This window comes from Bufo gargarizans, chromosome 4, assembly GCF_014858855.1.
Source record: "Bufo gargarizans isolate SCDJY-AF-19 chromosome 4, ASM1485885v1, whole genome shotgun sequence".
In the NCBI taxonomy this organism is placed as follows: domain Eukaryota; kingdom Metazoa; phylum Chordata; class Amphibia; order Anura; family Bufonidae; genus Bufo; species Bufo gargarizans.
The window spans coordinates 489,876,439-489,900,701 of NC_058083.1; the positions used below are offsets into that span (position 1 = coordinate 489,876,439).

A 24,263-nucleotide genomic window follows, 5' to 3' on the forward strand; every position below is an offset into this window, starting at 1 on the left:
GTCACGGCCAGCTCCTCTGAGGGCAGGGTTAGCATGGCAGAGATGTGGAAAACTTTTGTCAACACGCCACAGCTAACTGCACCACCACCTGATACGCAACGTGTTAGCAGGAGGCAACATTTTACTAACATGGTGGAACAGTACGTGTGCACACCCCTCCACGTACTGACTGATGGTTCGGCCCCATTCAACTTCTGGGTCTCTAAATTGTCCACGTGGCCAGAGCTAGCCTTTTATGCCTTGGAGGTGCTGGCCTGCCCGGCAGCCAGCGTTTTGTCTGAACGTGTATTCAGCACGGCAGGGGGCGTCATTACAGACAAACGCAGCCGCCTGTCTACAGCCAATGTGGACAAGCTGACGTTCATAAAAATGAACCAGGCATGGATCCCACAGGACCTGTCCGTCCCTTGTCCAGATTAGACATTAACTACCTCCCCATAACCATATATTATTGGACTCCAGGGCACTTCCTCATTCAATCCTATTTTTATTTTCATTTTACCATTATATTGCGATGCTACCCAAAGTTGAATGAACCTCTCCTCTGCCTGTGTGCTAGGCCTAAATATATGCCAATGGACTGTTGCAGTGGTGGCTGACATGAAGCCTGATTCTCTGCTATGACATGCAGACTAATTCTCTGCTGACATGAAGCCAGATTGTCTGTTACGGGACCTCTCTCCTCTGCCTGGGTGCTGGGCCTAAATTTATGACAATGGACTGTTGCAGTGGTGGCTGACGTGAAGCCTGATTCTCTGCTATGACATGCAGACTGATTCTCTGCTGTCATGAAGCCAGATTGTCTGTTACGGGACCTTTCTCCTCTACCTGGGTTCTGGGCCTAAATTTATGAAAATTGACTCTTACAGTGGTGGGTGACGTGAAGCCTGATTCTCTGCTATGATATGAAGACTGATTCTCTGCTGACATGAAGCCAGATTGTCTGTTACGGGACCTTTCTCCTCTGCCTGGGTTCTGGGCCTAAATTTATGAAAATTGACTCTTACAGTGGTGGGTGACGTGAAGCCTGATTCTCTGCTATGATATGAAGACTGATTCTCTGCTGACATGAAGCCAGATTGTCTGTTACGGGACCTTTCTCCTCTGCCTGGGTTCTGGGCCTAAATTTATGAAAATTGACTCTTACAGTGGTGGGTGACGTGAAGCCTGATTCTCTGCTATGATATGAAGACTGATTCTCTGCTGACATGAAGCCAGATTGTCTGTTACGGGACCTTTCTCCTCTGCCTGGGTTCTGGGCCTAAATTTATGAAAATTGACTCTTACAGTGGTGGGTGACGTGAAGCCTGATTCTCTGCTATGATATGAAGACTGATTCTCTGCTGACATGAAGCCAGATTGTCTGTTACGGGACCTTTCTCCTCTGCCTGGGTTCTGGGCCTAAATTTATGAAAATTGACTCTTACAGTGGTGGGTGACGTGAAGCCTGATTCTCTGCTATGATATGAAGACTGATTCTCTGCTGACATGAAGCCAGATTGTCTGTTACGGGACCTTTCTCCTCTGCCTGGGTTCTGGGCCTAAATTTATGAAAATTGACTCTTACAGTGGTGGGTGACGTGAAGCCTGATTCTCTGCTATGATATGAAGACTGATTCTCTGCTGACATGAAGCCAGATTGTCTGTTACGGGACCTCTCTCCTCTGCCTGGGTGCTGGGCCTAAATATATGCCAATGGACTGTTGCAGTGGTGGCTGACGTGAAGCCTCATTCTCTGCTATGACATGCAGACTAATTCTCTGCTGACATGAAGACAGATTCTCTGTTACGGGACCTCTCTCCTCTGCCTGGGTGCCGGGGCCTAAATATCTGAGAATGGACTGTTCCAGTGGTGGCTGACGTGAAGCCTCATTCTCTGCTATGACATGCAGACTAATTCTCTGCTGACATGAAGACAGATTCTCTGTTACGGGACCTCCCTCCTCTGCCTGGGTGCTGGGCCTAAATATATGCCAATGGACTGTTGCAGTGGTGGCTGACGTGAAGCCTCATTCTCTGCTATGACATGCAGACTAATTCTCTGCTGACATGAAGACAGATTCTCTGTTACGGGACCTCCCTCCTCTGCCTGGGTGCTGGGCCTAAATATATGCCAATGGACTGTTGCAGTGGTGGCTGACGTGAAGCCTCATTCTCTGCTATGACATGCAGACTGATTCTCTGCTGACATGAAGCCAGATTCTCTGTTACGGGACCTCTCTCCTCTGCCTGTGTGTGTGCTGGGCCTAAATATATGCCAATGGACTGTTGCAGTGGTGGCTGACGTGAAGCCTCATTCTCTGCTATGACATGCAGACTGATTCTCTGCTGACATGAAGCCAGATTCTCTGTTACGGGACCTCTCTCCTCTGCCTGTGTGTGTGCTGGGCCTAAATATATGCCAATGGACTGTTGCAGTGGTGGCTGACGTGAAGCCTCATTCTCTGCTATGACATGCAGACTAATTCTCTGCTGACATGAAGACAGATTCTCTGTTACGGGACCTCCCTCCTCTGCCTGGGTGCTGGGCCTAAATATATGCCAATGGACTGTTGCAGTGGTGGCTGACGTGAAGCCTCATTCTCTGCTATGACATGCAGACTGATTCTCTGCTGACATGAAGCCAGATTCTCTGTTACGGGACCTCTCTCCTCTGCCTGTGTGTGTGCTGGGCCTAAATATATGCCAATGGACTGTTGCAGTGGTGGCTGACGTGAAGCCTCATTCTCTGCTATGACATGCAGACTGATTCTCTGCTGACATGAAGCCAGATTCTCTGTTACGGGACCTCTCTCCTCTGCCTGTGTGTGTGCTGGGCCTAAATATATGCCAATGGACTGTTGCAGTGGTGGCTGACGTGAAGCCTCATTCTCTGCTATGACATGCAGACTAATTCTCTGCTGACATGAAGACAGATTCTCTGTTACGGGACCTCCCTCCTCTGCCTGGGTGCTGGGCCTAAATATATGCCAATGGACTGTTGCAGTGGTGGCTGACGTGAAGCCTCATTCTCTGCTATGACATGCAGACTAATTCTCTGCTGACATGAAGACAGATTCTCTGTTACGGGACCTCTCTCCTCTGCCTGGGTGCCGGGGCCTAAATATCTGAGAATGGACTGTTCCAGTGGTGGGTGACGGGAAGCCAGATTCTCTGCTATGGAACCTCTCTCCAATTGATTTTGGTTAATTTTTATTTATTTAATTTTTATTTTAATTCATTTCCCTATCCACATTTGTTTGCAGGGGATTTACCTACATGTTGCTGCCTTTTGCAGCCCTCTAGCTCTTTCCTGGGCTGTTTTACAGCCTTTTTAGTGCCGAAAAGTTCGGGTCCCCATTGACTTCAATGGGGTTCGGGTTCGGGACGAAGTTCGGATCGGGTTCGGATCCCGAACCCGAACATTTCCGGGATGTTCGGCCGAACTTCTCGAACCCGAACATCCAGGTGTTCGCTCAACTCTAATTGTGAGTCTTGTCATTTCTTCAAAAAATCGATTCTTCTGATATGTAAATGACGCTGTAAGGAGCCCAGAGGGGCGTTATTCTTTCTCCACTGTGCCCAGGAACGCCCCTCTGAAGTGCCGTGCCCGGCTAAATTTGAAAACTAATAACGCCTCCAAGTTCATCTAAATCGCCTCCCAAATCCGATCCTCCTCTCGCTGGCATCCCAAATCCCTCGCAGGCGCAGTGCCGGCGATTGCCTGCGCTATGATAAGATGACTGACGGCACTGCGCCTGCGCGGGATTTGGGATGCCGGCGAGAGGAGGATCGGGGTGTTTGCCGCAGAGCGCGGCACTGAGGAGGGGGGGTGTTGAGCATTTAGCCGCGCCTCTGGGAGGCGATTTAGATGAACTTGGAGGCGTTATTAGTTTTCAAACTTAGCCGGGCACGGCACTTCAGAGGGGCGTTCCTGGGCACCGTGGAGAAAGAATAACGCCCCTCTGGGCTCCTTACAGCTTCATTTACATATCATAAGAATCGATTTTTTGTAGAAATGACAAGACTCACAATCAAAAGAACAAGACAGATGGAAAACAGGTACTCTGTTAAACATGGATTCATGAAAAAAAAATTGGGGGTAAATTGCTAGTGACAGATTCCCTTTAAAGGGAGTCTGTCACCACATTTGACCATATTAGACAGATCCTATAGCGTTATATGTGCCACCCAGCAGTTAAAAACGGTACCTTTGTTGCATATAACCGAGTCTTCTTTCTGCCAAAAATGAACTTTGAAGATTGTGTAAACGAGCCCTCTCAAGTGCCCAGGGCGGTGTCTCAATCTTCCGAGCCCAAGACCGGACCTCCCCAACGGCTCATAACCCTGCCCTCCGTGTGCCTGTGCCCGCCCGTTTACTCCCCTCGCCTTTTCCATTGCGGCTGCACGAGTCTCGTAGCTGGCGCATGCGCAATGCGATGCCCGGTCCTGGCAGGGCATCGCAATACCTACTGCGCATGCGCCGGCTACGAATTTGTCCGCGCAGCCGCAATGGAAAAGGCGAGGGGAGGGGAGTAAACGGGCGGGCACAGGCACAAGGAGGGCAGGGTTATGAGCCGTTAGGGAGGTCCGGTCTTGGGCTCGGAAGATTGAGACACCGCCCTGGGCACTTGAGAGGGCTCGTTTACACAATCTTCAAAGTTCATTTTTGGCAGAAAGAAGACTCGGTTATATGCAACAAAGGTACCGTTTTTAACTGCTGGGTGGCACATATAACGCTATAGGATCTGTCTAATATGGTCAAATGTGGTGACAGACTCCCTTTAAGGCTACTTTCACACTTGCGTTCAGAATGGATCCGTTTGCATTAACATGAACAAAAAAAAAAAAAAAAACATTTATTTTTTTTGTTCATGATAGTGCAAACGGATCCGTTTTGACTTTACATTGAAAGTCAATGGGGGATCCGTTTGAAAATTGAGCCATACTGTGTCAACTTCAAACGGATCCGTCCCCATTGACTTACATTGTAAGTCTGGACGGATCCGTTTGCCTCCGCACGACCAGGCGGACACCCGAACGCTGCAAGCAGCGTTCAAGTGTCCGCCTGCTGAGCGGAGGACAGACGGAGCCATACTGATGCATTCTGAGCGGATCCGCATCCACTCAGAATGCATTTCGGCTGTACGGATCCGTTCGGGGCCGCTTGTGAGAGCCTTCAAACGGAACTCACAAGCGGAGACCCGAACGCAAGTGTGAAAGTAGCCTAACATGGCACCCCAAATAAGGAGACCTGCAGGCTGCAGCAGATATCCCATGTGACAGGTCACCCCCAGGAAACCCCTAACAGTTTCTGTAGGTCATGTATAAATTTATTTAATGGGGGTGTGGCATGGGAGGAGCAAAGTCAGGAAGTGGGAGGGGCCATGGTGGGTAGTGGGCGGGGTTAAGGGGCCCAATTCAGTTTTTGCTATGGGGCCCAGTGATTCCTATGTACGCCTCTGATTCTGAGGATAGGTCATCAGTATCAAAATCTCGGAAAACCCCTTTAAGGAGGCGCTGTCTCCTCTCCTGACATGGATATTTTAGTATTCTATATTTGGATCATTTTTGGATTCTTTTCTAATAACTCTATGTTGTGCCTTTCCTCTGGATGTTTCCCTCTGTGTTCCTTATCTGCAGGACTGCAAAGTATATGCAGTATTACACCTTTAGGGCCACCAGCACACATTGCGGAATACATGTGGTTTTTCTGTGTGGATTTTCATGCAGAAAAAATTCCGCATATTACAGGCAAAGTGTGACGTGTCAGGCCCTGCTAAAATTTGTCCTCCAGAAAATCCACAGCTTTGTACAGTAGCCGCAAAGTGGATGAAAGTTTGAGAAATCTCATCCACATGCTGGGAAAAAAATCTGCGGCAAATCCGCAACAAAGCTGTATGAGACACGTTCCACTGTGGAAATTCGCCCAGCGTTGATGTATCCAAAAAGTACCACAGTCACGAAGCACAAAATGATTAAAGGGAGCCTGTCACCATAAAACTGTAAAGGAATCTGCAGGCAGCATGTTATAGAGCAGGAGGAGCTGAGCAGATAGATATAGAGTTATACAGACCTCCCAAGTGTCCCTCTTTTGGAGGGACAGTCCCTCTTTTTGACCCAAGTCCCTCTTTGCTCCTTAAAGGGAACCTGTCACCGGGATTTTGTGTATAGAGGTGAGGACATGGGTTGCTAGATGGCCGCTAGCACATCTGCAATACCCAGTCCCCATAGCTCTGTGTGCTTTTATTGTGTAAAAAAAGATTTGATCAATATGCAAATTAACCTGAGAGGAGTCCTGTCCCTGACTCATGTCAGGGACAGGACGCATCTCAGGGTAATTTGCATATGGATCAAATCGTTTTTTTTACACAATAAAAGCACACAGAGCTATGGGGACTGGGTATTGCGGATGTGCTAGCGGCCATCTAGCAACCCATGTTCTCAGCTCTATACACAAAATCCCGGTGACAGGTTCCCTTTAAATAGCCCTCTTTTTGATCTGAGGTATAGAATTACATTATAACATGTACAATATTAAACCAGAAAGTGTTTGTCGGGTCCTTATCTATGTATTAGACCCTGCTTTGTATATTATTTCATCATTTCATGCAATTTTGATTTTAGAGATTTCTATATTCAGATAATTTTTGCATCATTGTGCGCTAAGAAAACTTAAAAAATGTCTAAAGATGCAGGAAAAATAGATCTTTCACATACTGAGCCATAAGGCTGAGTTCACACAGGCGAGATTTCCGCGCGGGTGCAATGCAGTAGGTGAACGCATTGCACCCGCACTTAATCTGGACCCATTCATTTCTATGGGGCTGTGCACATGAGCTGTGATTTTCACGCATCACTTATGCGTTGCATGAAAATCGCAGCATGCTCTATATTGTGCGTTTATCACGCAACGCAGGCCCCATAGAAGTGAATGGGGCTGCATGAAAATCGCAAGCATCCGCAAACAAGTGCGGATGCGGTGCGATTTTCACGCATGGTTGCTAGGTGACAGTCTATTCACTGTATTATTTTCCCTTATAACATGGTTATAAGGGAAAATAATAGCATTCTGAATACAGAATGCTTAGTAGGTGGTCAATTAAGGGTTAAAAAAAATAAAAAAATTAACTCACCTTCTCCTCTTGATCACGTAGTTCCCAATCTCTTCTGATGAGCTGTCGGCTAAAGGACCTTTGGTGACGTCAGATCACATGCTCCAATCACATGGTCCATCACCGTGGTGATGGACCATGTGATTGGAGCATGTGATCTGCCGTCACCACAGGTCCTAGCCGGTAGTTCATCATTAAAGAAGTAAAGAAGAGACCGGGAACTACGCGATCAAGAGGAGGAGGTGAGTTAACTTTTTTATTTTTTTTTAACCCTCAATTGATCACCTACTAAGCATTCTGTATTCAGAATGCTATTATTTTCCCTTATAACCATGTTATAAGGGAAAATAATACAATCTACACTACAACTAACCCAAACCTGAACTTCTGTGAAGTTCGGGTCTGGGTACCACAGTCGGTTTTTTATCACGCGAGTGCAAAACACATTGCACCGCGCGATAAAAACTGGACATCGGAACGCAATCGCAGTCAAAACTGACTGCAATTGCGTCCCTTATCGCGCGGGTTTGCCGCAATACACCGGGACGCATCCGGACCTAATCCGGACACGCCCGTGTGAACCCAGCCTAAGTGTCCCTCTTTGACCATACAAAAAGTTGGGAGGTATGGTTTTATGGGAAAAGATTCAGCATAACTTGTATCTCCTTCAATTAAATTCCTGCTCATTCTGGGCTTAGAGGTCAAGGAGACGGTCCTATCAGTGACTGACAGCTCTCTATGTTTACACAGTCATAGAGGGAAGGCTGTCATCACTGATAGGACGACTCCTTGTCTTCAATTGTTTATTGACAGTCTTCTCTCTATCACTCTGTATACAGAGATAGCTGTCAATCACTGATAGGACCGTCTCCTTAACTCAAAGCCCAGAACGGGCATGACAGGTCCTTTCTCCTACCATCATCCAGATAGAGTACTGCTGCAGGAGAAATTTGCAATAGTTTTATGTGGAGATTACCTCAGCAGAAGATGACAGAGGGTGTTATACTATATACTGTATACTGTGGGGTGTTATACTATATACTTTGGAGTACTGCATACTGTGGGGTGTTATACTGTATATTGCATACTGTGGGGTACTGCATACTGCGGGGTGTTATATGTATACTGCATACTGTGAGGTACCATATACTGTATACTGTGGGATTTTATACTATATACTGTGGGTGTTTTACTACAGGGAGTGCAGAATTATTAGGCAAATGAGTATTTTGACCACATCATCCTCTTTATGCATGTTGTCTTACTCCAAGCTGTATAGGCTCGAAAGCCTACTACCAATTAAGCATATTAGGTGATGTGCATCTCTGTAATGAGAAGGGGTGTGGTCTAATGACATCAACACCCTATATCAGGTGTGCATAATTATTAGGCAACCTCCTTTCCTATGGCAAAATGGGTCAAAAGAAGGACTTGACAGGCTCAGAAAAGTCAAAAATAGTGAGATAGTTTGCAGAGGGATGCAGCACTCTTAAAATTGCAAAGCTTCTGAAGCGTGATCATCGAACAATCAAGCGTTTCATTCAAAATAGTCAACAGGGTCGCAAGAAGCGTGTGGAAAAACCAAGGCGCAAAATAACTGCCCATGAACTGAGAAAAGTCAAGCGTGCAGCTGCCAAGATGCCACTTGCCACCAGTTTGGCCATATTTCAGAGCTGCAACATCACTGGAGTACCCAAAAGCACAAGGTGTGCAATACTCAGAGACATGGCCAAGGTAAGAAAGGCTGAAAGACGACCACCACTGAACAAGACACACAAGCTGAAACGTCAAGACTGGGCCAAGAAATATCTCAAGACTGATTTTTCTAAGGTTTTATGGACTGATGAAATGAGAGTGAGTCTTGATGGGCCAGATGGATGGGCCCGTGGCTGGATTGGTAAAGGGCAGAGAGCTCCAGTCCGACTCAGACGCCAGCAAGGTGGAGGTGGAGTACTGGTTTGGGCTGGTATCATCAAAGATGAGCTTGTGGGGCCTTTTCGGGTTGAGGATGGAGTCAAGCTCAACTCCCAGTCCTACTGCCAGTTTCTGGAAGACACCTTCTTCAAGCAGTGGTACAGGAAGAAGTCTGCATCCTTCAAGAAAAACATGATTTTTATGCAGGACAATGCTCCATCACACGCGTCCAAGTACTCCACAGCGTGGCTGGCAAGAAATGGTATAAAAGAAGAAAATCTAATGACATGGCCTCCTTGTTCACCTGATCTGAACCCCATTGAGAACCTGTGGTCCATCATCAAATGTGAGATTTACAAGGAGGGAAAACAGTACACCTCCCTGAACAGTGTCTGGGAGGCTGTGGTTGCTGCTGCACGCAATGTTGATTGTGAACAGATCAAAACACTGACAGAATCCATGGATGGCAGGCTTTTGAGTGTCCTTGCAAAGAAAGGTGGCTATATTGGTCACTGATTTGTTTTTGTTTTGTTTTTGAATGTCAGAAATGTATATTTGTGAATGTTGAGATGTTATATTGGTTTCACTGGTAAAAATAAATAATTGAAATGGGTATATATTTGTTTTTTGTTAAGTTGCCTAATAATTATGCACAGTAATAGTCACCTGCACACACAGATATCCCCCTAAAATAGCTAAAACTAAAAGCAAACTAAAAACTACTTCCAAAAATATTCAGCTTTGATATTAATGAGTTTTTTGGGTTCATTGAGAACATGGTTGTTGTTCAATAATAAAATTAATCCTCAAAAATACAACTTGCCTAATAATTCTGCACTCCCTGTATATATTGTATACTGTGGGGTACTGCATACTGTGGGGTGTTGTACTGTATACTGCATACTCTGGGGTACTATATACTGTAGGATATTATACTATAAACTGTATAATGTGGGGTAATGCATACTGTAAGGGGTGCTGTACTGTATAATGTGGGGTACTATATAGTGTATACTGTGGGGATATTATACTATATCCTGTATACTATGAAGTGATATGGGTATATACTGTATAATGTGGGGTGTTATACTGTATACTGTGGGGTGTTATATACTGTATACTGTGGGATGTTATTTACTGTGTACTGTGGGGTGTTATATACTGTATACTGTGGGATGTTATTTACTGTGTACTGTGGGGTGTTATACTATATACTGCATACTGGGGATGTTATATACTGTGGGGGTTTTATATATAGAGATAAGCAAATGAAAAAAAAATTGATTTGCCGGTTCACCAAATCGAATATATTCTCGGCGAATTACTGGCTGCAGAGAGCCTTTATAGTGGTGTAGAACACTGTGCCCTTCAGTAACACGCATAGGGAGTCTGCTGTGGTAGTGAAATAATACTGTGAGTCAGTATGACATGCAGATGACAGGCATCGCTCTTAGGCCTCCTTCACATGGGCATTGGGGGTGATGTGCGGGAAAAGATGCAGGTGCGTTGCGGGAAAATGTGTGATTTTTACCCGCGGGTGCAGAGCGTTTTAATGCGTTTTGCACGCGCGTGAGAAAAATCTGCATGTTTGGTACCCAGACCCGAACCTGGACTTCTTCACAGAAGTTCGAGTTTGGGATCAGTGTTGTGTAAATTTTATTATTTTCCCTTATAACATGGTTATAAGGGAAAATAATAGCATTCTTAATACAGAATGATTAGTAAATTAGGGGTAAAAAAAAAATTCAACTCACCTGATCCACTTGTTCGCGCAGCCCGGCTTCTCGTCTTTCCTCTTCATTGAGGACCTGGGAGAAAAGGAACATGGTGATGGATCATGTGATGGACCATGTGAAGAGCGCAGTGACGTCACCAAAGGTCCTTTTCTCCCAGGTCCTCAAAGAAGAAGAAGTGGATGAGGTGAGTTTAATTTTTAATTTTTATTTTTTAACCCCTCCATCCCCAATTTATTTAGCATTGTCTCAAGAATGCTATTATTTTCCCTTATAACTATGTTATAAGGGAAAATAATAAAGATTGGGTCCCCATCCCGATCGTCACCTAGCAACCATGTGTAAAAATCGCACCGCATCCTCACTTGCTTGCAGATGCTTGCGATTTTCACGCAGTCCCACTCACTTCTATGGGGCCTGCGTTGCATAAAAAACTTACAATATAGAGCATGCTGCTATTTTCATGCAACGCACAAGTGATGCGTGAAAATCACCGCTCATGTGCACAGCCCTTATAGAAATGAATGGGTCCGGATTCAGTGCAGGTGCAATGTGTTCACCTTACGCATTGCACCTGCGCGGAAAACTCGCCCGTGTGAAAGAGGCCTTAGAATCACTGCACACTTCACTTTTTTGGGCAGTCACGGGGCCAAAACTGACCAAATGACTCAAGTATGAACTCCGCCTTACAGGTAGATGTTAGCGCCAAGAAGAAGCGCACTCCTTCACACCATCGTCAGCTGATTCCACATAGATGTCTACAGAACCTGTTCTATTAAACGCTTATACAAGTAGAGCCCCCCTGACAGAGTGGAGAGGGTGTCAGCAGTAAGTTTGTGTTGACGTCACTGATTATTTTGCCCTTGCTCTGATCAGTCAGAACAATAACCCACAAAAAACGGATCCTGTCTGTGAACCATCTGCTTTCACTCGGTCAGCATTTGGTCAGTAATCCATCAGTATTGCTAATGCCAAAAAAAACAGGAGTGCATCCAAAACACAGATGACACGTGAACTGAATATTTGCATTTCTTCTGTGTTTTGTACCCACTCCTGCTTTTGGCTACCAAATCCTAAGCCAATTCTGATGGCACCATACAAGCCTTACAGCTGCTACACAGAGAGGATCCATTGTGCGTCTCATTTTACCTTCCTTCTATCAGATCAGAGGAAGGGTCAAATAAATTATGATGTCAGCCAAGCCAAAAAGGCTAAATAGTAGCACAGTCATGAAGTGGGGAGGGTGGGAACAGCATAAGAAGTCCAGAGTAGCCCTATGACATAGTTGTGAGGTAAAAGCAGCATGAGGAGACCACAGAGTGCCCCAATGACAGAGTCTGGAGGTGGCGGCAGCATCAGGAGGCAGCAGAATGGCAAGGTGATATAGTGTGGAGGTGGTGCCAGAATCTGAAGACCACAGCGTGGCAAGGGTACATAGTGGTGAGGTGGAAGCAGCATGAGGAGACCAGAGAGTAGCCCAATGACAGAGTCTCTATGTGGCAGCAGCATGAGGAGATCACAGAGTGGCAAGGTGACATAGTGTGGAGGTGGGTGTCAACACCAGTACCCGCTGAAGATGGTGGGTGACAGAAGGTGCACTTGGCATCAGATGTGTTGCATCAGGAGGGTGGCAGCATCAGAATAGTATCTGAGGCAAGTAGCCAGAAGAAACCAGTCTCTTTTGTCAAAGTGTTGGTGTGGCACCATGGATGATCTAGTCTGATGCATCAGGAATTGGTGGGTGGAAATCCTGGCTGATCCATGCCCGAGGTTAGTCTCTCCACATTTTGGATGAACAGGTGAGTTCTTCTTGGGGTAACTATGGCCCAAGCCGCACTAAACACCCGCTCTGATGCCACACTACTGGCTGGGCAGGACAGCTTTTGCGGCCACAAATCCAGTTTGGCTGCCCAGTAATCAAGCGGATCTTCAATGACGGCTGGCAGGGTGCACTCCAAGTATGCAAACACCTGCTGGTTCAGGTTCTGCTCTACGTCTAGCTGCTGGTGATGGTGAGTGGTTTCTTCACTAGGCCAGTGAAGAAAGCTGCTCATCAACGACTGTAGAGTCAGGCTGCTGCCGATGGAGCTGTACTGCTCCTGCCACCCCACCCCTCCCCAGCAGCTATGGCAGTGGAACATGAGCACAGAGGGCCCCCCTGGTCAGACCTGCAAGAGGATGGACGATGATGCAGATAGGCAGCAGCCAACTGACTACATAGTATGTCTGTATAGTAGTTCAGTTTGTCCTCCCTCTCAGCGGGTGTAAAAAAGGCCCCTATTTTGAACCGGTATCAAGGGTCCAATGAGGTGGAGAGCCAGAAGTCATCCCTCTGCCGAATGGTAACAATTTGACTGTCACTACCCAAGCAAGTGAGCATGCACGGGCCATTTGCGCAAGTGACTCGGAGGGATTCCCTGCCTCCATCTCCACTGCATACTGCCACGGTGTGTCCGGGTCCTCTGCCTCCTCTTCCTCATCACCCGGTAGCTACTCTGGCTGCTCCTGCACCCATTTCGCTACACATTGCTTGTGCTCCAATGTCCTCCTCCTCCAGTTCAGCCCCCACAGGACTCATGTGGCCATGAGATCTAGGCACCACGTCTCCAGTCCCCTGACCAGACAGATTTACCAGCATCTGTTCCAGTACATGAAACAGTGGAATGACATTGTTCACCCCATAGTCCTGGCAACTGACCAATAACGTGGCCTCCTCAAAGGGCCTGAGTAAACGGCAGGTGTCACGCATGAGCTGCCACTGGCTGACATCGAAGTTACACAGGGAAGTACTCCTGTCTGCTTGGATCATCAGGAAATCGCTGATGGCCTTTTTCTGTTCGTACAGTCGGTCCAACATATGGAGGGTGGAATTTCAACAGGTGGAAACGTCGCATATCAGCCTATGTTGGGGGATGCCGTTCTGCTGCTGCAGCTCGAAGAGGGTGTGCTTTACGGTGTACGAGTGGCTGAAGTTTCCTGGGCATTTTTAGGATGTCTTGCAGATGTGTGGAAGACTTCAGATACCGCTTGAAAACCAGATTGAACACGTGTGCCATGCATGGGGGCATGGCTCAGCCCTCCTTGACGCAGCGCCGACAAAATGTTCTTGCCGTTGTCGGTCACCATGGTTCTGATTTTCAGTTGTCGCAGAGAAAGCCAGGACTTTATTTCTTGCTGAAGGAAACCGAGCAGTTCCTCCGCTGTGTGACTCCGTTTGCCCAGGCAAACGAGGTGCAGAACAGTGTGACACCACCGCGCCTTGCACATGTGGTATGCTTGAGGGGCACTGTGAATTGTCCCTGAAGTGGAGGCTGAGGACACGGTGGAGGATGGCAGGAGGAGGCAGAGGAGGACATTGTCACAGGACCAACGACATGGCAACGTGGAGGTGGAAGCGGCGTAACCTGGCTAAGTTGCTGGTGTGGCTATGCAGGAACCACATTTACCCAGTGGGCCGTAAAGGACATGTATTGTCCCTGACCGTAGTTACAGCTCCACACGTCAATGCTGCAATGCATTTTGGCAGACACCAACAGGCACCTTCTGTTCTACGTGTGCAGAGCTGGTACTGCCTTTTTAGCAAAGAAATCAGTTCTCTGAAAGCTGCAGAGTCCACCACTTGGAAAGGGAGCGACTGCAGCACCAGCAACCTGGACAGGAGCATGTTCAGCTTCTGCGCCGTTGGATGAGTGCACGCATACTGTTGTCTCTTGGCAATCGCTTCGGTGATCGATTGCTCACGGAATGAGTGACAAAGAGTAGGAGGAGGAGGAGCAGGAGGATCAGGACCAGCAGATGATGGGAAGGACAGACAGCTCCCTTCGGCTGAGGTGGTGGAGCCTTGACAGGTGCATGCCAGCGGGTGAAGCAGCAGTTGCTGCGGCAGGCTTGACCACCGCATTGGAGCCACAGTTCTCCCGGGCCACTTTATGGCGACGCTGCATATGTTGATGCAGGGCCGTGGTGCCAACATTGGCACCCTGGTCACGCTTCACCTTCTGCCCACAGATTCTGCATATGACCACGTTCACCTCCTCCGGCGGATTTTTAGAAAACCGTAACACCGCCAAGTAGGTGATTTTATCCCCAACACTATGCACTGACTGACTGCTACTGCCGCTGCCTCCTTGAACCCCTGCACCACTACTTCCTGGGCAGGTAGGCTCCCACGAAGCGGGTGGTCTACCCCGGGCACGTTTGGCTCCCAACCTCCCACTTCTGCCACCCTGCTGACTCCTGGCCTCTCTAGTGACTTGCTGGCTCACTGACAAGCTGCCACCCTCTTCTCCCGATGATGATGAAGCCCCTTCGTCACCCGGCTTCCAAGTGCGATCAGCTACATCATCATCATCATCATCGAGTAGTGTCTGCATGTCACTGATGTCCTCCTCAACCGTCTCTGGGTCAGGAGCCTGACCGCTCGCAACACCAGCTCCGATGCCACTCTCCTCATCACTACTTGCCCGCCTAGTGGAGGAAGAGGTGGATGTCTCCTCTAGATCTTGGCTGGGCAGTAGCTGCTGACTGTCCTCTAGTAGCTCCTCCTCGCTGAAAAGTGGAGCCGAGCCTACTGCAAATAATACTTCTCGCGGTGAGGGAACTGAAAATGAGAGAGGAAGGTTCAGGACAGGTGGGGGCACAGGGATTGCTCCGGGGCCATGCCAATTAAGCGTAGTGTCAGAGGAATCCACCGACTCTTGGCTGGTGGTGTCTGATGTCACTTGGGACGAAGTGGATGACCGAGTGAACCATTCAAGAACCGCTGGGTTGCTGGTCAAGACACAACCGCTAGATGACAGGCCTCTCGCTGCGACTCTTGCAGCCATGCCCCCTTACTCTGCTGCTATCCCTGCCAGCGCCACAAACATTTAGCCCTCTGCCACTTTCCTGTGCAGGGCCTGGCACTTGTCTGTCTGATATACTGTTAGATCAAATAACCAAATGCTAGATCAAATACTGTATATTTTTATTTCATCACTAATACACGGCAAATAGGTCTGTAGAGTATATCACTGCATCGGTGAGCGGCAATTAGACCCTATTTTTTTTTCTACTTTGACACAACACAAAAGGCTTTTCAACAAATAAGTGCACTGCAGAACAGTGAATATATTTTTCTTTTGCCACTGATACATGGCAAAAAGGGCTTAACATATAACTGCACCGCACAAGGGCAAATAAGACGTACTGTAGAAATATTTCCTTGTAATAAACCTTGTTAATGCCTGTATCAAACAGCACTTGCACCCCAATCACAAGAACGGGTTTGCTGGAATTACAGAGCAGTATAATGGCAATTTGGATCCCCAGTCAGTGCAGCAAGGTGTAATAGGATTGTTCCTATTACCCAGTCAACCTCCCCTGCTGAATCCTGTTCCACAGAAATGCTGTGGAATGATTCCTCCCTATCCTTTCCCTGCACTTTAGCTCAATGACTTTTTTTCTATCACTGTCCCTCGCGCCTGCAGACATCTCTCCCTGTACTAAGTACACTGGTAAATGGCAGAATCTAAGATGGCTGCCGCTATTTATAGGGCTGTGGCATCACAGGGCTGGCTGGCTGCTGATTGGCTGCATGCATGGCATTATGGGTCATCCCGTCTTCCCAGAGTTCCTTTCTCCATTTCCTCACACGTGCAGCAGCCATTTTAGGAAAAAATGCTATTCGTTACCACAAAGCATAAGGAAATTCGCCTTCGATGCAAATCAAATTTTTCCTGAAATTCGGAACGAATTCCACTTCATCAGCTTCGATTCACTCATCTCTAGTTATATACTGTATACTGTGGGGGTGTTATATACTGTGGGGTGTTATACTATATACTGCATACTGTTATACTCTATCCAGGGTTGCCAACCATCCAGAAACTTCTGGACAGTCTGTAAAAATAGGCAACTATTGGTTCATGACTAGATTATTTTGGTGGTAATTATCATCATTTTACAGCTCACAGTAAATGTTGATAATGAGTTCCTATCAGTAGATTGTGCTATAGTCTTATATTAATTATAATATTTATCATTCATTATAGTTTTTCCAATTTCCGAAGAATGTCTGTAAATTTGGGATCAGTTGTCCAGAAAAAAGAAAAAATCTGGTTGGCAACCCTGTACTTTATTCTGTATAATGTGGGAATGTTATACTATATACTGTGAAGCGTTATACTATGGGTATATACGGTACTGTATACTGTGGGGTGTTATATTGTATACTGCATAGTGTGGGGTGTTAAAAAAATAAATAATATGGGGCAGAAATCAAAAGAGGGGATGGTCGGGGCAAATGGAGGGAAGGGGCCCACGATGGGTAAACAAAGTTTATGATACACTTAACCCTCACTGACTTAACTTACTGAATTTTACATGAATGGGCCTTCCGGGGACCCCTGTCACATGACGTTCCTCTTCTGAAAATCCATCTTCCACTGACTTCACGTTCTCTACCAGGTTTCCGGCCTGGGCTATTGAAGGTACGTCACTTGAGCCATAGACGGAACCAGAACCATCCTTCTCCCTGGCGCATGTACATACTCCTAAATCCACCTTATCGGCACGTACGTACGCCAAGGAGAGGGTTAATTGTGGCACCCTCCATAGTGGAAATGTCCATGGCCAAAGAGCAAGATATTGAGAAGAGGAGCATCATATGACTGGGTTCCCATGAGTCAGAATCACGCAAGTTCACTAAGATAAGTATATTACAAACTTTATCCTATGTGTAATTAAGGTGGGTTTGAGGGACCCGCTGGGTCCTGGAAACCCCCTTTGAAGTCTTTGCAGGTTCTGTCCATGCCCTGCCTGTAGCAGCCTATATTCAGTGCTTGTAGCTAGAGGCAGCAGGGACCTCATAACCTCTGTACTATACTACTATATCAATTACTCATGCTTGTAATATATGTGCAAGTAATTACCAATACATGATATTAAGAAACTGCTTAGAATGTAATTCCCTTAAATCACAATTCAAACATAACTTTTACTGTAACTTTTGCAAAAATAAAGTCCCAAAACAGTTGGCCACACCTCACTCAAGGAAGAGGCAGGACTGAGGACAAGCAGCACGGCCACAATTTCATCCAGGTTTTACTGCCATATTAATCAGATTTCTGATAAAATTAATAAAGAGCCTATTAAAAACATGGAAATACTTCCCAACAAAATAATAGTTCTGGAGCATCTTGTCTTAGAACTCTGCATTGTAGTGTTCCTCAGTTATTCCTCCTGAAAAGGTGTGACTAAATTGATCATCGGGAGGTACCATTCCCCTTGTCAATGGAGAATGGGGTGTCACTAGAGAATCTGACAATGTCAGCACTGGTTGGGAAGTTTTACACTATGTAGAGACATGCCCCCCTTTGAAAAGTGGAAAAGTAACGCCAAGTTTCCAGGAGGAATAACAGAAGAATGGCACAAAGCAGAGCTCTAAGAAAACATACTCCAGAATTGATATTTTATGGGTAATGCACGTATTTAGTAAAACAGATGTCGGGAGAGCTGACAGATCCTTTAAGAAACCAGATTTACAAAAAAGTAGCAAACCTTATTTGTAAATCCTTTATAGAAAACTAGACATTTAGCCCGCCCAATAAGGGGCACTAGAACAGTAGTGCATAAACATTAGTAGGAACAGTCTATATTAAATGGCAAGGGAACTTGACCACATTGGCTGAGACTGCTGGCTGCGGCTTGTGGCTGAGACTGCTGGCACTGGGTGCTGGCTGTGGCTGAAAATGCTGGCACTGACTGTTGGCTGAGACTGGTGGCTGAGACTGCTGGCACTGACTGCTGGCTGTGGCTGAGAGTGCTGGCTGCGGCTGGTGGCTGAGACTGCTGGCACTGAGTGCTGGCTATGGCTGAGACTGCTGGCACTGAGTGCTGGCTATGGCTGAGACTGCTGGCACTGAGTGCTGGCTGTGGCTGAGACTGCTGACTGTGGCTTGTGGCTGAGACTGCTGGCACTGAGTGCTGTGATGCATGTAATGTCGGCGCTCCGACGTGGAGAGCACACCATAGGAGGCGGTGATTGGCCAGCGCGCAGGTGTGGGCAGTGCGGCCGGCGCATGGAGCGTCATGTGATGCTTGGTCAGCACGCCATGCGCGCTGGTGTGGGCGGCGCAGTTGCATGTGGGGTGGCTGTGATTGGATGGCGCACTGGTGTGGGTGGTGCAGGCAGCGTGTGGAGCACCGTGTGTTGATTGGACGGCGCGCCGCTCACTTCAATTATCGGCCACACGCACGTACACACAGCATGCACACAGGGCTTTTATTAGTATAGATATACTGTGAATTATATGATGGGTTTATGTATAATGTATTCTAGGATAATTAGATCAATGTATATACTGTATAATAATAATGTACACTGTGTATGGTATACAGCAGCACACTGGAACAACACAGCCGTGTGCCCTGACATGGAGTCTTCCAGTTGTTTACATGAGTGTCCTCTGCCCCCTTCCTTCTTGTGTTCCCCATCCCCCAGGATGAGGGTGGGAGGGGAACCGGCTGGCCCCTCACTCCAGCCCGAGGTCTCAGCTCTCCGCTCACAGAGGACAGGCCCTGGGAATGTAGTTCTGGCTGCAGATAAGGGGAAGGGAGGAGAGAAGGTAGTCCCTGCGGAATTCCGTGCCGTACTCGCCCGTGAGCGTGACTGAACGGACGGTGCTGGGTACAGTGCACAGAGCGGAGGGTTCCCGTTTCATACTCAGGCAGTAAGGACTTAGGTTCGTTGGTGGAGCAGTGCGGAACTTGGTTACAGGACAGCGATAAATCCGCCGTCGGAGCAGGGGGGGGGGAGAGTATCCGCGGCGGCTTCACACGCAGCATGGAGGGTCCTGAGCGGGGAAGTGTCAGCCGGGGCCGGGAGAGCGCTGAGCATTGAGGCGCACGCTTGTGATGTACAGGGGCCACACGCAGACATGGGTGCCGTGCTGAGGAGACTGCTGGTCTGCAGCCTAATCTGCCTGCTGAAGGGTAAGTGCGGGGTCATGTGACTGCGGAGTCTGTGGGGGCTGAGAGCGAGGGGGTGACTTGGGGCAAAGTCGAGAGAAGAGGTGTGGGTGGATTGGACGGCGCGCGGTGCATGCACACTTCTATTATCAGCACGCACGGACACCAGCCCAGAGCACACACACAGGGCTTTCATTTGTATACAGTAGATGTGTAGAGACACGACTGTACATTTAATAGCTTTTTCTGGAGGAACTTGGATGTAGACATTTCTGTTTTCTAGAGACATAACATCAACAGCATTAGAGCATCTCCCCGTCCATGGACTGGAATACATCCAGGTCTTAGTGGCAGAAAAATCCTATTATCTGAAGAAATTACCAGCACTGGACAAACTGGCCAACCTGGTGGAGGCCCAGCTGACCTATCCCAGTCACTGCTGTGCGTTTGCTGACATGAGACTAAAGGAGTAAGTACCATATTACATCTCCAAGAATACTAATGATTATAGCATCTCGATGTATAAAAGGGATTGTCCCACAAAAACATATTCAGCACCTGGATCTGTATAGCCACTGAGCTATTCACTGAAATCTATCTGTATAGCGCCACCTGCTGTTTGCTCTTTCTCTTATTTCTCTGTCCTGCTCACTGAGATGGAAGCACAAGCTCAGTTACATCCTTCAACAGCCAGTAGCTGCAGGAGAAAGGACATGCCCTCTGAGAAAGGACACACTCCCTAAGCATTCAACTTGAAATAAATCTAGCAGAACAATTGGAGCAATGAACGGGGAGATCTCCGGATCCCTGTGAGGTACAGGGTACAGGCTATAGCTTTGCCAGAAACAGGTTTTCATGTACTAAGTTATGGATGATTTTAATTTTTACGTTAATCATAATATAACCCCTTTAAAGGTTATCCAAGCTCTGAAATGCCCCCCCCCCCATATATGTCGGACCCCTCACACACAATGTACTCACCTGCATCACTTGTAAAGTCCGCATGGCCGTCGCTGCATTTCCCTGTTGCGCGGACGAAAACATCCGGCATCGGAGGGGGGCAGCCAATAACAGACAGTGACAGAGATGAGCCTCCCTAGCATTGCGGCTGACCCTAGCCCCCCCCCCCCCCCCAGCCCCAGACGAAGGCACGGCGTAACGCGTGTCAGGGTAACGCCATCCTGGTTTGCACGCACCCTTCAGTGAGTTTTTTTTTTAATGCAGCATGTTGTAGATATTCTGGTCAATATAATGAGAGGTGATTGTCTCTTGATTATTTGGTTGCCAGTATCCTCCATTTATGTATAATGATTGTTTATGCAACTATAGAACACTATATTTGCTGCATCATGTCTTAATATGTATTTACATAATTGTGTGCGCTACCAGGATGGTGTTTTCTTCTGTCACTTTTTCTTTTTAACATCAACATTCTTTTATATGTGAAGATTAATTCAATAAAATATTATATTTTATAGGGCTGCAGCTAACGATTATTTGAATAATCAATTAGTTGTCGATAATTTCATTGATTAATTTGGAAAAAACACCAAAATGATTGGTTTATATGATTTTAATTGAAAAATTATGTTCGAAGGCCATATTAAAATAAATTGTGGATGGAACTGTTGTGGAGGATCTGTGGATGGCGCTGTTATGGGGGGGATCTGTGGATGACACACTGGTATGGGGGATCTGTGGGTGGCACTGGTATGGGGGATCTGTGGGTGGCACTGTTATGGGGGATCTGTGGATGGCACTGTTATGGGGGATCTGTGGATGGCACTGTTATGGGGGATCTGTGGGTGGCACTGTTATGGGGGATCTGTGGATGGCACTGTTATGGGGGATCTGTGGATGGCACTGTTATGGAGGGGATCTGTGGATGGCACTGTTATGGAGGTGATGTGTGGATGGCACTGTTATGGAGGATCTTTGGATGACACTGTTATGGGGAGGGGGACCTGTGGATGACCATGATATGGGGGGATCTACAGATGACACTATATAGCATCTTATGTTATATTTGTCATCCACAGATCTCCCCCATAGCAGTGTCATCCACAGATCCCTCTTCCCATAACAGTATCATCAACAGATCCCCCTCCCCATAACAGTGCCATCCACAGATCCCCCTCCCCATAACAGTGTCATCCACAGATCCCCCTCCCCATAACAGTGCCATCCACAGATCCCCCTCCCAGTAACAGCCCCGGCCCCGTCGCTCACAGCACTATTCCTTAACAGGCAGTAACTTTTACTTTAAATCACCGCATCTTTATTACCTTACAATGAAGTTCCAGTAACAGGCAGAGCGGGCGGCAGCGTAACGTCACTTACTCAAGTGACGCGCCTGTGCCGCCCACTTTATTAATAAAGCAGGCGGATAATGCGCGTCACGTGAGTAAGTGACGTTACGCCGCCGCCCGCTCTGCCTGTTACTGGAACTTCATTGTAAGGTAATAAAGATGCAGTGATTTAAAGTTCAGGGACCCGCAGGCATAGCGCCTGACCGCCCGCTCCCGCCCGCTCCCGCCCGCATAACAACGAATCTCGTTATCGAATATTATCGATAACATTGATTAATCGTTGCAGCACTAATATTTTATATGGGTACCTTGTGAGCTCCATTTTTTTTGTTTAAGTCTGGTTCTTTAGTGCCTACAGGTAGAGATGAGCGAAATTCTTAAAAATTTGATTCGGCTGCTTTGCTGAATTTTACAAAAAATTCACTTTGTGACTAATTACTTTGTCACGAAGCGCATTTCTTTGCAAGTAGTGGGCACATGACAGGGAACGGTGATTGCGCTGCCTCCCAGATTGAACCTCACAGATGCCGCATCCATCGCCGATCACATCTGAGATTAATATTAAGGCATTTCAGGGGTTTATCAGTTAAAAAAATTACATTGTACTTACTTTATCCATTTGAGCGCGAAGAGACTGCTGCGGCCATCTTGCTTGAAGATCCAGCACTAAATCTCAAGTCACCGCACACGAGATTTAGTGCGGTGTCTGCAAGCAAAATGGTTGCAGCGGCCTCTTCGCTCTCAAATGAATATTGAGGTACCATATGATTTTTTATTTTCTTTACATTTCAGAGAAAATTGATTAGTTGCCATGAAGCACGAGGAAATTCAGCTTTGCGGCAAATTGAATTTTCCATTAATTTTGGATCGAAGTCCACTTCGGATACTTTGATTAGCGCAAGCTGCGCAACACTACCTACAGTGAGTCTAATGCAGTCTTAGACACAACCCCATGTCTCATCATTGGGTAAGGCCTCATGCACACGACCGTTGTTTAATTCCGTGTCCGTTGTTCAGTTTTTCGTGATTTTCTGCGGACCCGTTGACTTTCAATAGGTTTGTTGAAAACTCGTCTAATGCACCGTTTGTCATCTGTGTTGGTCTATGTGCAGATATCTGATTGGAGCTGACTTAGTGACTTTTTTTTTTCTCTTTTGCACATAAACGGTAAAACTTTATTCCTTAGTAAAAATGACCACTCCACACCATGAGGGCCCCCCTGAGCAAAGATTAGTAAATGTGGCCGGCCGGGTGGCCCCAGGCCACAGTTCACCAGACAGAGAGAACCCAACCCCTTATGTCTCCAGTCTCTATAATAATCCCCCACTAATGGGGTTATTTAAATTAGTGGGGGATTATTATAGAGACGGGAGACATAAGGGGTTGGGTTCTCTCTGTCTGCTGAACTGTGGCCTGGGGCCATCCGGCCGGCCACATTTACTAATCTTTGCTCAGGGGGGCCCTCATGGTGTGGTGTGGAGTGGTCATTTTTACTAAGGAAAAATAGTTTAGCCATTTATGTGCAAAAGAGAAAATAAGAAGTCAGCTCCAATCAGATATCTGCACATAGACCAACTAGACTCTTGGTCTTTGTGCAGATGGATATCTGATTGGAGCTGACTTCTTATTTTCTCTTTTGCACATAAATGGTTAAACTATTCTTCCTTAGTGAAAATGACCAGTCCAGTCCACACCATGAGGGCCCCCCTGACCCTGAGGCGAGCAAAGATTAGTAAATGTGGCCGGTGGTGGGGCCCCAGGCCACAGTTCAGCGGCAGACTGCAGACAGAGAAAACCGAACCCAACCCCTTTTGTCTCCTGGGGCCGCCTGTCTCCATCCCCCACTAATTTATGAATGGATCTGATCATCTGGGGTAAATTATTAATTCGGGGTGACCTGACCGACTGACCGGCCTAAATTTCTAATATAAAATAAAATCAATATGCGTGCTGCTTTTTGCTTTACCTACCACCTCCCCTTCTGGTGCGGCAGTGGCAGGTCTCAGGTCTGGCTGTGTAAGGTAGGTACTAGGTGAGTGAGTCACTGGTGCCTTGGTCTGGTCACGTGAGGCTGTGAGTGACTCACCACCCAATCCCTTTAGCTCCGGACCGGAGGCTCCCTGCTGCTGGCCTGGCTGCTCCGCCGTTGCGCCACTCCAGGCTGCGGACGGTGAGTCACACACACACACCCTTTTACCACGTGACGGCGGGGGGGGGGGGCCGCGGACGTGCTTGCTAAGCAGCGCAGCCACCGCTTGTAAGTT

The 24,263-nt window shown here is 47.3% G+C and overlaps 1 protein-coding gene across 1 annotated transcript in view; it reads left to right on the forward strand.

The window, feature by feature from the left end:
* LHCGR (luteinizing hormone/choriogonadotropin receptor) overlaps window positions 1-24,263 on the forward strand; it is a 269,250-nt gene that overhangs the window by 180,609 nt on the left and 64,378 nt on the right. The window contains exon 9 of the mRNA XM_044290871.1: window positions 19,974-20,159. Coding sequence (XP_044146806.1) covers window positions 19,974-20,159 — 186 coding nt within the window. The remainder of the gene's footprint in view (window positions 1-19,973; window positions 20,160-24,263) is intronic.